At 44.9% G+C, this 11,410-nt stretch overlaps 2 protein-coding genes and 1 long non-coding RNA gene across 3 annotated transcripts in view; 1 reads left to right on the top strand and 2 right to left on the bottom strand.

Annotated features, from left to right (window-relative positions):
* The window catches only part of WDR90 (WD repeat domain 90), a 66,725-nt gene extending 64,034 nt beyond the window's left edge, over positions 1–2,691 (bottom strand). The window contains exons 1-2 of the mRNA XM_032794693.2: positions 1,559–2,691; positions 654–745 (exon numbers count right to left, since the gene is read on the bottom strand). Of these exons, the coding sequence (XP_032650584.1) occupies positions 654–745; positions 1,559–1,568 (102 nt within the window). The 5' untranslated portion in view covers positions 1,569–2,691. The remainder of the gene's footprint in view (positions 1–653; positions 746–1,558) is intronic.
* Positions 2,692–6,907: 4,216 nt separating this feature from the next.
* Positions 6,908–11,410, bottom strand: part of CFAP70 (cilia and flagella associated protein 70) — a 43,880-nt gene continuing 39,377 nt past the window's right edge. The window contains exons 26-28 of the mRNA XM_032794694.2: positions 8,157–8,258; positions 7,773–7,820; positions 6,908–7,333 (exon numbers count right to left, since the gene is read on the bottom strand). Coding sequence (XP_032650585.1) covers positions 7,253–7,333; positions 7,773–7,820; positions 8,157–8,258 — 231 coding nt within the window. The 3' untranslated portion in view covers positions 6,908–7,252. The remainder of the gene's footprint in view (positions 7,334–7,772; positions 7,821–8,156; positions 8,259–11,410) is intronic.
* LOC142047317 (uncharacterized) overlaps positions 8,187–11,410 on the top strand; it is a 5,440-nt gene continuing 2,216 nt past the window's right edge. Inside the window, exons 1-2 of the long non-coding RNA XR_012656524.1 lie at positions 8,187–8,910; positions 10,003–11,183. This is a non-coding gene — a long non-coding RNA (uncharacterized LOC142047317). The remainder of the gene's footprint in view (positions 8,911–10,002; positions 11,184–11,410) is intronic.

An 11,410-nucleotide genomic window follows, 5' to 3' on the forward strand; every position in this document is an offset into this window, starting at 1 on the left:
GGGTTAATGTTTCTTTTACCTGTAAAGGGTTAACAAAGGGAACCAAACACCTGACCAGAGGACCAATCAGGAAACTGGATTTTTCAAAGTCAGGGAGGGAATTTTTGGACTCTGAGTCTTTTGTTTGTCTCTCAGCTATGAGAAGCTTCTTTCTTCTTCTAATCTTCTGTTTCCAACTTGTAAGTACAGGTAGAAAAACAATATAGGCTTTTATGTTGTTTTGGGTGTATTTACATGTGTGTAACTTGCTGGAATGTTTCAAATTGGATATCTTTTTGACTCAAGACTGTTTACTCATATTTTTCTTATAAGCAATAGCCCTGTATTGTCATCTTGTTACAGAGAATATGTTTTTGTCTTTTTTCTTTCTTTTTTATATAAAGCTTTCTTTTTAAAACCTGTTTGAGTTTTTCTCTGGTTAAGGAGATATTTCCTAGCTCAAAGGCCTAGGGCCTAAGATAATGGGGGGGGGGGGTATTTTCCCTAACAGATGACACAGAGCTAGGAAATCTGAAATCTTCCTCTTTTTTTGACATTACAAAACAAAGCAGACTGGGAAATCTCTCTCTCTTTCTCTCAGCATCACTAAGTGCCTGGCTCTCTCTGCAGTACAACTGGTCCAATCAGGAAACATTAGGAATACAATGTGTTACCATAAATGTTGTCACATCTCCCTCCTTAGTTGATCTTTTCCACTCCTCCACTTTGAAGTGCTTGAAGACATTCAGATATGGATGCTGCCACACTGCAGAGAATCAGAAGAGAGTGAAGATGCTAGGATATCCATGACCATCAATGTGTCCAGTTATACTGATTCATCAGCACACAGCAGGGAGTTAAAGCAACCCACTGGCACACTTGCCAGACTGTACTGGCCTCTGAGCCTGTTTTATTGGCACATGGAGTATCTGACAGCACAAAGCGATGCTAAGCGGTCCTTTAAGAACACAAGTGTAATGCCCTGGCGGCAGGTAAATCCCAGACCTCCACCTAGGGGGTCTTTCCACTAGTGATGTTCCTGGTGTGACTTTTGCCCCTTCCTCCAGTGGAACATGGAGAGCAGACTAGTCAGTTTCACTGTGTCTATAACCAGCTCCCAAGACCTTTCAGGCTCTTATGCCCTAGCTCAAGGCTAGGATGGGGGCAGGCCTGTGTCCTGTGGCAAAGGGGTTATTGTGAAAGAGCCCCGCTCACCAGCAGGTGCCCCCAGCTGCACGGCTCTACAGGACCCCCTCCTCCAGATCCTAGCCCTGAGCTCCACCACACAAGACCCCCTCAGACTCCCTTCTACACTCCCCTCCAGGGATCCCCCACCTCCCTCAGACTCCCCCTCCAGGAGCCTGGCCCCTCCGCCCCGCCTCCCCCACCCCAGAGATCCCCACCTTTCTCAGAATCGCCACCCAGGAGCCTGGCCCCTCCACCCCGCCTCTCTCAGACTCCCCCCCAGAAGCCTGGCCCCTCAGCCCCGCCTCCCCCTACAGGGAGTCCATTACCCCTCGGGGCCCCTCACCGTTACCGGGTCCCACTGCCCCAGACCCGCCCCCAAAGCCCCGGGTACCTTTGGCCATGGCTCCCCCGCTCTCCCTGCCGCTACAGCCCGCAGCTCAACCGCCCCGCCGCTGCCAGCCCCGCCAATCCGCGCCACCCGGCCCGCCGGTAACCATAGAGCTCCCCCGGCACTGGGCTAGCGCGGCACTCGCCCGTGCGCCACGTGACCAATGTGCCGCACGGAGCGCCCCTTAGGAGGAGAGTGCGTCCGTCCAAGGCCGCTGTCCCTCGCTGGCGAGTCGATGCTTCCGCCACGGTAAGTGTCATGGCCGGCTTGGGGCGCTCTAGGTGGGGATGCCCATGCTGTGCCTGGGAGCGTCACCGTCTCCATGGCTGGGTCCCGCCCCTCCAAGCTGGCACCGTGCCAGCACAGAGTTCCCGTGTCACCCCTTCACTGAGCAGTCCGGGTGCCGCCTTGTCCCCCAGCTCCCTGTACCCGCCCCCCTTGGCACGGGCTCGCCACCTTCATAAGGATCCTTGTGCCCTTGGCTCTGGGCATCGCTTCTAGGATCGTCTGGCAGCACCTCAGCCTGTGGCAACAACAGGGTGGCATTGGCGGGGCCGGGCTAGTCACTGGGCACCTGGGGGTGGGCCTAGGAATGTCACAAAGCAATTGGGGGTGTAGCACAGAATACTATCTGCATGTGGGCCTAGAAGTATCAGTGGGTACTGGGGAATGTCCCACACTCAGGAACCATTCTATTACATCAGAGCCAAGGGAACACCGGCAAACCCTGAAAAACTCTTGAGGTGGGTGGAATATTATGTAGGGTAAGGATTTTCTGCCAGAACATCAGTATGACAATAAAACAACATACCTTCCATCCAAGGATCTCAAAGCACTTAGTGAATTAAACCTCACTAAACCACTCACATGGGGAAGCTGAGGTTAAGAGGCTTGCCCAGAGGCACACAACAAGTTTGTGGCATCAGCATAGCTTGTTTGTCAAGACACTTCTCAGCTACTCAAAGAAGATTTAATAGTCCTGAAGTGCAGATCACTCTGCCTTTACACAGAAGTGTTACTGCCTTCTACTTTGAAGTGTATTTAATTAAAGAATGAGACTGTCAAGGTTTCTTTCCCCACTTTGAACTTTAGAGTACAAAAGTGGGGACCTGCATGAACACTTCTAAGCTTAATTACTAGCTTAGATCTGGTAAAGCTGCCATCAGCCAGAAATTCAGTGTCTGGCGCACTCCCTGTCCCCACCCCCTACCCCCGGCAGCATTTCCCCTCCCTGGGCTGCCTTAAGGGACTTCACCAATTTCCTGGGGAACACAGATCCAAACCCCTTGGATCTTAATACAAGGAGAAATTAACCATTCCCCCTCATTTCCCCCCACCAATTCCTGGGGAGTCCAGACCCAATCCCCTTGGATCTTAAACAAGGAAAAATCAATCAGGTTCTTAAAAAAGAAAGCTTTTAATTAAAGAAAGAAAAGGTAAAAATCATCTCTGTAAAATCAGGATGGAAAATACTTTACAGGGTACTCAGATTCATATAGCCCAGAGGAAACCCCCTCTAGCCTTAGATTCAAAGGTACAGCAAACAGAGGTAAAAATCCTTCCAGCAAAAAGAAACATTCATATGTTGAGAAAACAAACATAAGACTAATCCGCCTTGCCTGGCTATTACTTACAATTTTGAAACATGAAAGACTGATTCAGAAAGTTTTGGAGAGCCTGGATGTATGTCTGGTCCCTCTTAGACCCAAGAGTGAACAACACCCAAAACAAAAAGAGTACAAACAAAAGACTTCCCTCCACCAAGATTTTAAAGTATCTTGTCCCCCTATTGGTCCTCTGGTCAGGTGTCAGCCAGGTTTACTGAGCTTCTTAACTCTTTACAGGTAAAAGAGACATTAACCCTTCTCTATCTGTTTATGACAGAGACAATAGCAAAAGTGCTCAATCAAGAATCTGCAAAATATGGATTCTTGGAGAAAAAAAGCCCCAGCTATATTCCCCCCTGCCCTCCAATCACAGAACACATGTACACAGGGGATCTCTCTTGTAGTGCAGCTGGCCATGTTAAGTGATCATCAGCAATACATAGGGCCCTACCAAATTCACAGTCCACTTTGGTCAATTTCAGTCACAGGATTTTAAAAATTGAACATTTCATTATTTCAGCTATTTAAATCTGAAATTTCATGGTGGTGTAATTGTAGGGAACCTGACCCAAAAAGGAGTTGTGGGGGGAGGAGTCACAAGGTTATTATAGGGGGGGATTGCGGTATTGCCACCCTTCTGTGCTGCTGGTAGTGGTGGCACTGCCTTCAGAGTTGGGCAGCAGTGGCTGCTGGCATGGAGCCCAGCTCCGAAGGCAGAGCCGCCACCAGCAGCAGCACAAAAGTAAGGATGGCGTGGTATAGTATTGCCACCTTTGCTTTTGCGCTGCTGTCTACAGAGTTAGGCCTTCAGCAGCTGCCACTCTGCAGCCACCCAACTCTGAAGGCAGCAGCACAGAAGTAAGGGTGGCAAGGTATGCTATTGCCACCCTTACTTCTGTGCTGCTGCTGGCAGGTTGCTGCCTTCAGAGCTGGGCATCTGAACAATAGCTGCCCAGCTCTGAAGGCAGTGCAGAAGTATGGGTGGCAATACTGCAATCTCCCTGCAACTCCCTTTTGGGTCAAGACCCCCAATATGAGAAACAATGGTCTCCCCTATGAAATCTGCATACTATAGGGTAAAAGCACACAAAGGACCAGATTTCACTGGGGAAGACCAGAGTTCACGCTCTCTGGTGCATTTTTCAGGGCCATCAATTTGGTAGGGCCCTAGCAATACAGTTCTGTTTTCAGTGTGTTACAATTTCCCAATATGATTCACTCCTCCATTATTTAACAGGCAGTCCTGCCTATTCACTGCAAATTAAAACAAACCCTCTCCAAAATAGGGTTAACGTTGGAAGCGGGAGGTAAATCTTTAGTCCAATAGCTAATACTGCTGTGTGGGGAAAGTTGTATGCTCTTCTGGGAAACTGAGTGCTGATGCTTCACTGACAATTAGTGGCACAAAAGGATTCGGAGAACTTGCTTGTACCACAGCCTATTATTCCTCCCTTTCCTTCTCTCCTAACAGCCAGTTTCTTGCCAAACCTCTCACACTAACATTTCTAAAATTTGCTTTTTCCTTTCAGTCCCTACTGCCAAAATCTTGGTTCACACCATTGTTATATCTTGCCTGGATACCTAATCTCCTCCTTTCCAGTGTCCGTTATTTTCTCCATGTCAATCTATCCACCATTCAGTAGCTCAAATATTACTTGCTTTCCCACATCTCTGGTAATATCACCCCCAGAGTAACTTCATCAAGTTCCTGTCTCTTTTTGTGTCAAGATCAAAATCATCTTCACTTATGGTTCTGCGCAGCTCTGCGCTCTGCCCACGTTTCATCTTTTGCCTCCTATTGTTTCCTGCCTTGCCCCTATACAGTATCCCTCTTCCTGGGTATCAAGCATCTTTGCCATCCTCCCTCCTCAAAACACATAGCATTTGCCTTGCTGTGTACTCTCTACTCCTGTACTCTCTACTCTTCCCTTTGTCCTGTCTCACTCGGTCTCTACTTAAAAGCATCAGAAGTTATGCAAGTCACTTGCTGTTTAATAATTAACCCTCATCTCTCCTTTTTTCAACCCTCTCTCCACTATCTAACTTCATGGTCTGCTTGTCTAATTTAGATGGAAAATTCTTTGTGGCAGAACTATGGCACAGCATAAATGTTTATTAATCATAACAGTGCAGGAGGACAAACCTCCAGAAGTTTCAATCACTATTACATCTGTTCTAGTTTGCAAAGCCCTCCTCCGCTTGATCAGTGAGCTACACCATTCAACCAGCTGGCTTACAAAGCATCTTTGTTTTTTGTGTTGATTTTGTATCTTTCTTGGTAATTTTCCAGGTGAGGCTCTTCTTCAATACACATAGGTCTCTGTTTTTATGGTGCTGGTACGATATACAGTTCTCATAATTACTGAACTGTTTTAAAAATCAAACAAAAATAAGCGGGAAAAATGAAGAACACATCTCTTTTGAGTAGTATCAATCTGATTAAAGGATGGAAAATCATCATTTTAGATATTAAATAGTATAAACGTCCTGCCTAGCTTAGGATAGCAAGAATTCAAATAATAATTTAAAAAAAAACAACAGTAATTTTAAGTTCTGTGGGCAGGGACCATCTTTTTTGTTCTGTGTTTTGTACAGTGCCTAGCACGATGGGGTCCTGGTCCATGACTTGGCCCCCAACCACTACAATGATACAAATAATACTAATGTTTGTTTATGAAGTGCCATCTCAACCTCTAGGTTGTAAAATATAAGTTCTGAACAACATAGTACAAAGAAATTAATCAAAAACAGCCCTCTTAAAAGTCAAACATGAACAAGAGAGTAGATTTTTTATAAGGGGATGGGAGGGACAGATACATACGGATGGGCCTTGTGTCCTTTTGTTTTTTGAACACCCACATAAACTCTTTGGGGGAAAAGGTTTTCAGTGTTTTCAAATGCATAAAAAAATGGACTAAGATTAATTTCTGGTGCAAATAGAATCCCATCCTAGGGGAGGCCCTAGAACAAAAGCACAGCCTCCTGCTGATTTAAGATCTGTTGGTGATATATCGGTAAAGGCAGGTAGCATACGAGCACAGAAGCTCACCAGGACAAAGCTAGAGGCTTTACAAACAAGAAGCATACAAAGATTGTTTCAAGTACAGAAACTTAATTTTATTAGGAATAAAATTAACGCAGCATTATAATCTCTCCTACTCTTCCTTCTATATGGCTGCCAAAACTGCTACAATAAAAACAAGACTCCAAATAAGGAAGAGATATACAATATATTTTTTAAAGGTATAATCCTGATAAAACCAGGCTTCAGTTCTGAACGATAGAAATATCAGTGGTTAACTGCTGGTTTATGAGTAGTTTTCTTTTACCAACCCCACCCTAACAGAAAAAGATGGTGGTTGGATATCCAATGGTCAAGTACCAGTGTATTATAATAAAACCACTCACTCACTTTTTACTATTTTATACATTTGCTGCCACTGCTTACACAACACAACTATGGGAGAGAGAGCTGGAATCCATTCTGGCTCATGCATCATCAACCAAACTGCTAATTACATGTCAAGTGCAGAAGCTTTAATACTGGTGAAGATGTGTAACCCAGAAAGAACTCAGTTTGACTTTCAAATCTCAGATGGAGTCTACAGAGCTGGCAGTTAGGAGGAAAATACCTATATTTTTACTCCTAAACTAAGTGAATAGGATCTGAAAAATTATTAACAAACTATCAACTTATCACCCATGATACAATTTTTAGAGAGATTTTTCAGAGTCTCACCCCAGGTTAATTGCTTCTGAGCTATTTTATTTCTTATTTTATACAGGAGAGTTATTTTTCATAAAGCACGGGAACTGGGCTGATAAATGTATTATATGTTACATCAAGGAACTGAACATAACCAGCACATCATACAAGGGGAATTAATTCCCATGGCCTCCTATCTAGGGGTTCTCCCTTCCCCCCCATGCCATTGAGGGGTTTAATTTCTCCAGACCAACTGATGATCCACTATATCAGCAGGAGTTTGGAAGTTTGGAATGTTTCATTAGTGAATGAGGGCCAAGACCATGATGTTCACCCATCTCCGGACTGAACAGAAGAGACTGTAGATCAGAGAAGAGGAAGTGCTCAGAACGATGGATTACCAAAACCAACCATTCGCTGTACCTCATGAATTTCCTGGAGCAGTTCCTCATTCTTCAGCTCTAACTGTATGGAAAAGAAGAGGATCAAACAGAGACACATAAACAAGTCTTAAAGCACCTAAGATACATCTTCCTAGAATACTTTGGGCCATGGAGGAGGATTCAACCAACTAATCCCACTTAGAGACTAAAGAAAATAGAAATAGCCTCTTCGTCATTGTACCAAATATTTCCCTACTGCTGGTATTAGAAGTGATATCATATGTCAGCAAGATGATAGCAGCTGACACCAGAAGCCTCAGAAATGTCATCTTTAATTAAGTATCTTATTTTCAAATATAATTCACACCTGAAAAAGGGCAAGTACTTCTCAGTATATGAATATTCAGAACCCTCTGCTGAGAAAAATATATGACTTCCTTTTTAATTGACATCAGACCATGAGCCGACCTCTTCATCCTGCTTTTTTCCCCAAAACTAGAAGGGAAGAGAATAATACAAACCTTTATTGCGTATTTGTAAGACTGCTCTGCCTCCAACTGCCTTCCTCCCTGAAAAACACCAGTAGCCAGTGAGAAGCTTGTTTGATAGGACAAAATCAGGTGTTTCAGCTACTGTCAAGAGACACATTTTAACAAGGCCGGATGACAGGAATACCTCAGCTGTGGAATATTTAGTAGGAGAAAAGGTAATGAGAAACAAAGGGGAAGATTGTTTCTTTTGGCATTAAAATGCTTCCACATTTGTGTTTTTCCAGAGAACAAACCCCAACCCATCTATATTTACCAATGGAGTCTATGAGGCACCTTTGAGAGATATAGACAGATACTGATGTAGATAAAGCAGAACATGTTTCATCACATTTGATGTTGAGATAGGACACTCACTTGCATGCAGACTAGCGCTAGATATGCCCACACTTCGGCATTGTTGTTATTCAGGGCATTGGCCTCAGAGAGGGCATCTTCTGCCTCCGCAATTTCTTTCAGCTTTACAGAGAGAGAGAAAGAGATGAGCAAAAACTGAACAGCAGGCAAAGTATTGCCCAGAGTTTAACATGTACCTGGTATATGACAGCTGAAGAAATCAGTGTGAAAAAACCTTCAGAAATGAGCCTCACTTTAGGCTCCTCTGAATTATACAATAATAATGACAGTGTAACAAATTTAGAGCAGAGAGAGTGAGACAACTGCAATGTCAGACTCTCCTGCTCTGACTGGAGGGAAAATCCCTCATCACTGACTCAGCCACTACCAAAGAGCCCAGTCCTCTTACAAATTACCCATGGACTATTATCACCGAAGAAAGCAACAATCACTCTTTCACTTCCATGTGTCTGGAGTTTGGAAACTACTGGGAAACCCTTGCGATGGTTGAGGAGAAAAGTAGAGTCACCCTGACCCCTCCCATTCACTTTCTTCAGATGAGGGAACCTTGCAAAGCAGCCCCTTGTGAGATGCTTCACTCTTTATGGCTGCAGGGATCTCAGGTCGGTGTCTCTGTCTTTATTAAACTATTCTGAAAATCCTCACATCTTTAATAAAGAAAGGGTTGTTCTTGGTAGCCCTTCCCATCTGCTACTTCCCTACATTCCTTCTGATGGGGAAAGCAATGTGAGCCAAAAGAAAAAGGCTCCTTTCTGTTGACACTTCCAGGTCTACACTGCGACTTTAAATCGGTTTAATGGCCGATATACCGATTTAACGCTGTATCCGTTCACACGACGTCGTCATTAATATCGAGTTAAACGGCTCCTTAAATCGATTTCGGAACTCCTCCCAAACGAGAGGAGTAGCGCTAAATTCGATAGTGATAACTCGGATTAGGGTTCATGTGGACGGAAATCGACGTTATTGGCCTCCGGGCGGCATCCCAGAGTGCAGCACTGACCGCTCTGGACAGCAATCTGAACTCTGATGCAGCGGGCAGGTAAACAGGAAAAGCCCCGCGAACTTTTGAATTACATTTCCTGCTTGCCCAGCGTGGAGCTCTGATCAGCACGGCTGGCGATGCAGTCTGAAATCGAAAAAGAGCTCCAGCATAGACCGTACGGGAGATACTAGGTCTGATCGCTGTATGGGGAGACAAATCTGTTGTATCCAGCTCCGTTACAGAACACGAAATGCCAAAGCGTTTGAATAAAAAACTCCAGGATACACAGCGCTGCGTGACAAGCGTAACGGGAAGCCAGAGACTCAAATGGACGCTCATGAAGGGAGGGAGGGGGTACTGAGGACTCCAGCTATCCCACAGTCCACAGCAGTCTCTTAAAATTATTTGCATTCTTGGCTGAGCTCCCAATGTCTGTAGGTTCAAACACAGTGTCTGGCGTGGTTCAGGGAACAGCTCCTCAGTTTATTTCCCCCCACCACCACGTGAAAAAAAAAAGGGAAAGATTGCTGTGCTATGGCGTTTGCTCAATGCACTCCGCGAAAAAGGCGCCAAAGGGTTGTCTGCTGCCTTCACAAAGGGAGGGGTGAGGCTGTACCCAGCACCACCCGGGGCAGTGTTTTCTGCCCCATCAGGCACTGTGCTCTCAACACGGAAGTGGGAACTATGGGATAGCTGAGGAACAGCTACCCACAGTGCACCGCTCCTGAAATCGATGGTAGCTTTGGACCATGGACGCAAACAATCGATTTCGGGATCCCACTGTGGACGCGCTAAACCGATTTTATTAGATCTGTTTTGTAATATCGGTTTAAGCTAATTCGAAATAATCGTGCAGTGTAGACGTACCCTTAGGTTGCACACAGGTAGGTGCTCATTTAGAATGGAGTCCAGCACAGTGATAGCATGCCTATGTGACAGTGTACTGAGTGTGTCTCTGGGAGCCCTCAATACCAACTGGTAGAGTGCATGTCATACTGCAATTCACAGCAGGTCTGATACACTCAGTGCCCCCAACACATTGTTGTCATAACCTGTATCTAATAGGTATTACGTAAGGTATCTTATGCAAACTGGTAACATGCTCGTCTCCAAAATCATTGCATGGTGTGTGTATGAATGTATACAAAGAGTTATCGATGTGTGCTGGAAATATGTTCTTAAGATACGTTTGGGAGGCAGCACATAAGTCCAGCCTTCCCTAGACAAAGGAATGTGTATTTATTGGTCTGACCAGCTTGATTACAAGCAAAGGACAATGCAAATATATTTATATATAAGCTGAACAAAGCCATCAAGCTAACAAGAAGGGGAGGAGACTGCTTAACGACCATGATGGGAGATGGAATCTGCACCCCCGATAGCCTTCCTGGCTCCAGAGACAATGAACTTTAGGGGTTACAAAGACAAGCAAAATCCCATTTTGGTTATTCATCACTGAGGGGACTTAGTGTTCAGCACCTTCCAAGCCTCTAAAAGCTGGATTCGCTTGGCCTGAAAGGCAAGTCACTAGAAACTAACTACAGGTGTCTAACTTGCTTAGACAAAGATAGTAACTTGTGAAATTAAGTTTTAGTCACTTGAAAGTGTGCTGTGTTTGGTTTTAATTGTAATCATACCAGTTTCTTTTATTCTTACTTATTAACACTTATCTCTTTTTTGTTAATAAACTTATTCTTGTTTTATTACAAAATCATCTCAGGGATGTGTTTTACAGTAAAGGGTAAGTCTTGAGCTAACCTAACAGGCTAGTGTGTTCTGTCTCTTTGGAGGCAGCAAACTTAACTTCTGTGAGTGTCCAGTGAGAAGGACTGGACATCACAGAGAGATGTTTCTGGGGAACTTGGGAATTGGGGTTCATTAACTGTTACCTGCAAGGCAAAGTTTGGACTGGCAGAATCCTGGAGAGTTTGCCGGGAAGGCAGATGAGCTAGTGTCAGAGGGCAAAGCTCTTGCTGAGACTGAGGGTTAAGACAGTGTCTCACACATCTGGTACCCCAAGCAGGACATCACACTGAGGCCAGGTCTACACTGCGACTTTAAATCGGTTTAATGGCCGATATACCGATTTAACGCTGTATCCGTTCACACGACGTCGTCATTAATATTGAGTTAAACGGCTCCTTAAATCGATTTCGGAACTCCTCCCAAACGAGAGGAGTAGCGCTAAATTCGATAGTGATAACTCGGATTAGGGTTCATGTGGACGGAAATCGACGTTATTGGCCTCCGGGCGGCATCCCAGAGTGCA

The sequence above is a fragment of the Chelonoidis abingdonii genome, chromosome 9, assembly GCF_003597395.2.
Source record: "Chelonoidis abingdonii isolate Lonesome George chromosome 9, CheloAbing_2.0, whole genome shotgun sequence".
NCBI classification, from domain to species: domain Eukaryota; kingdom Metazoa; phylum Chordata; order Testudines; family Testudinidae; genus Chelonoidis; species Chelonoidis abingdonii.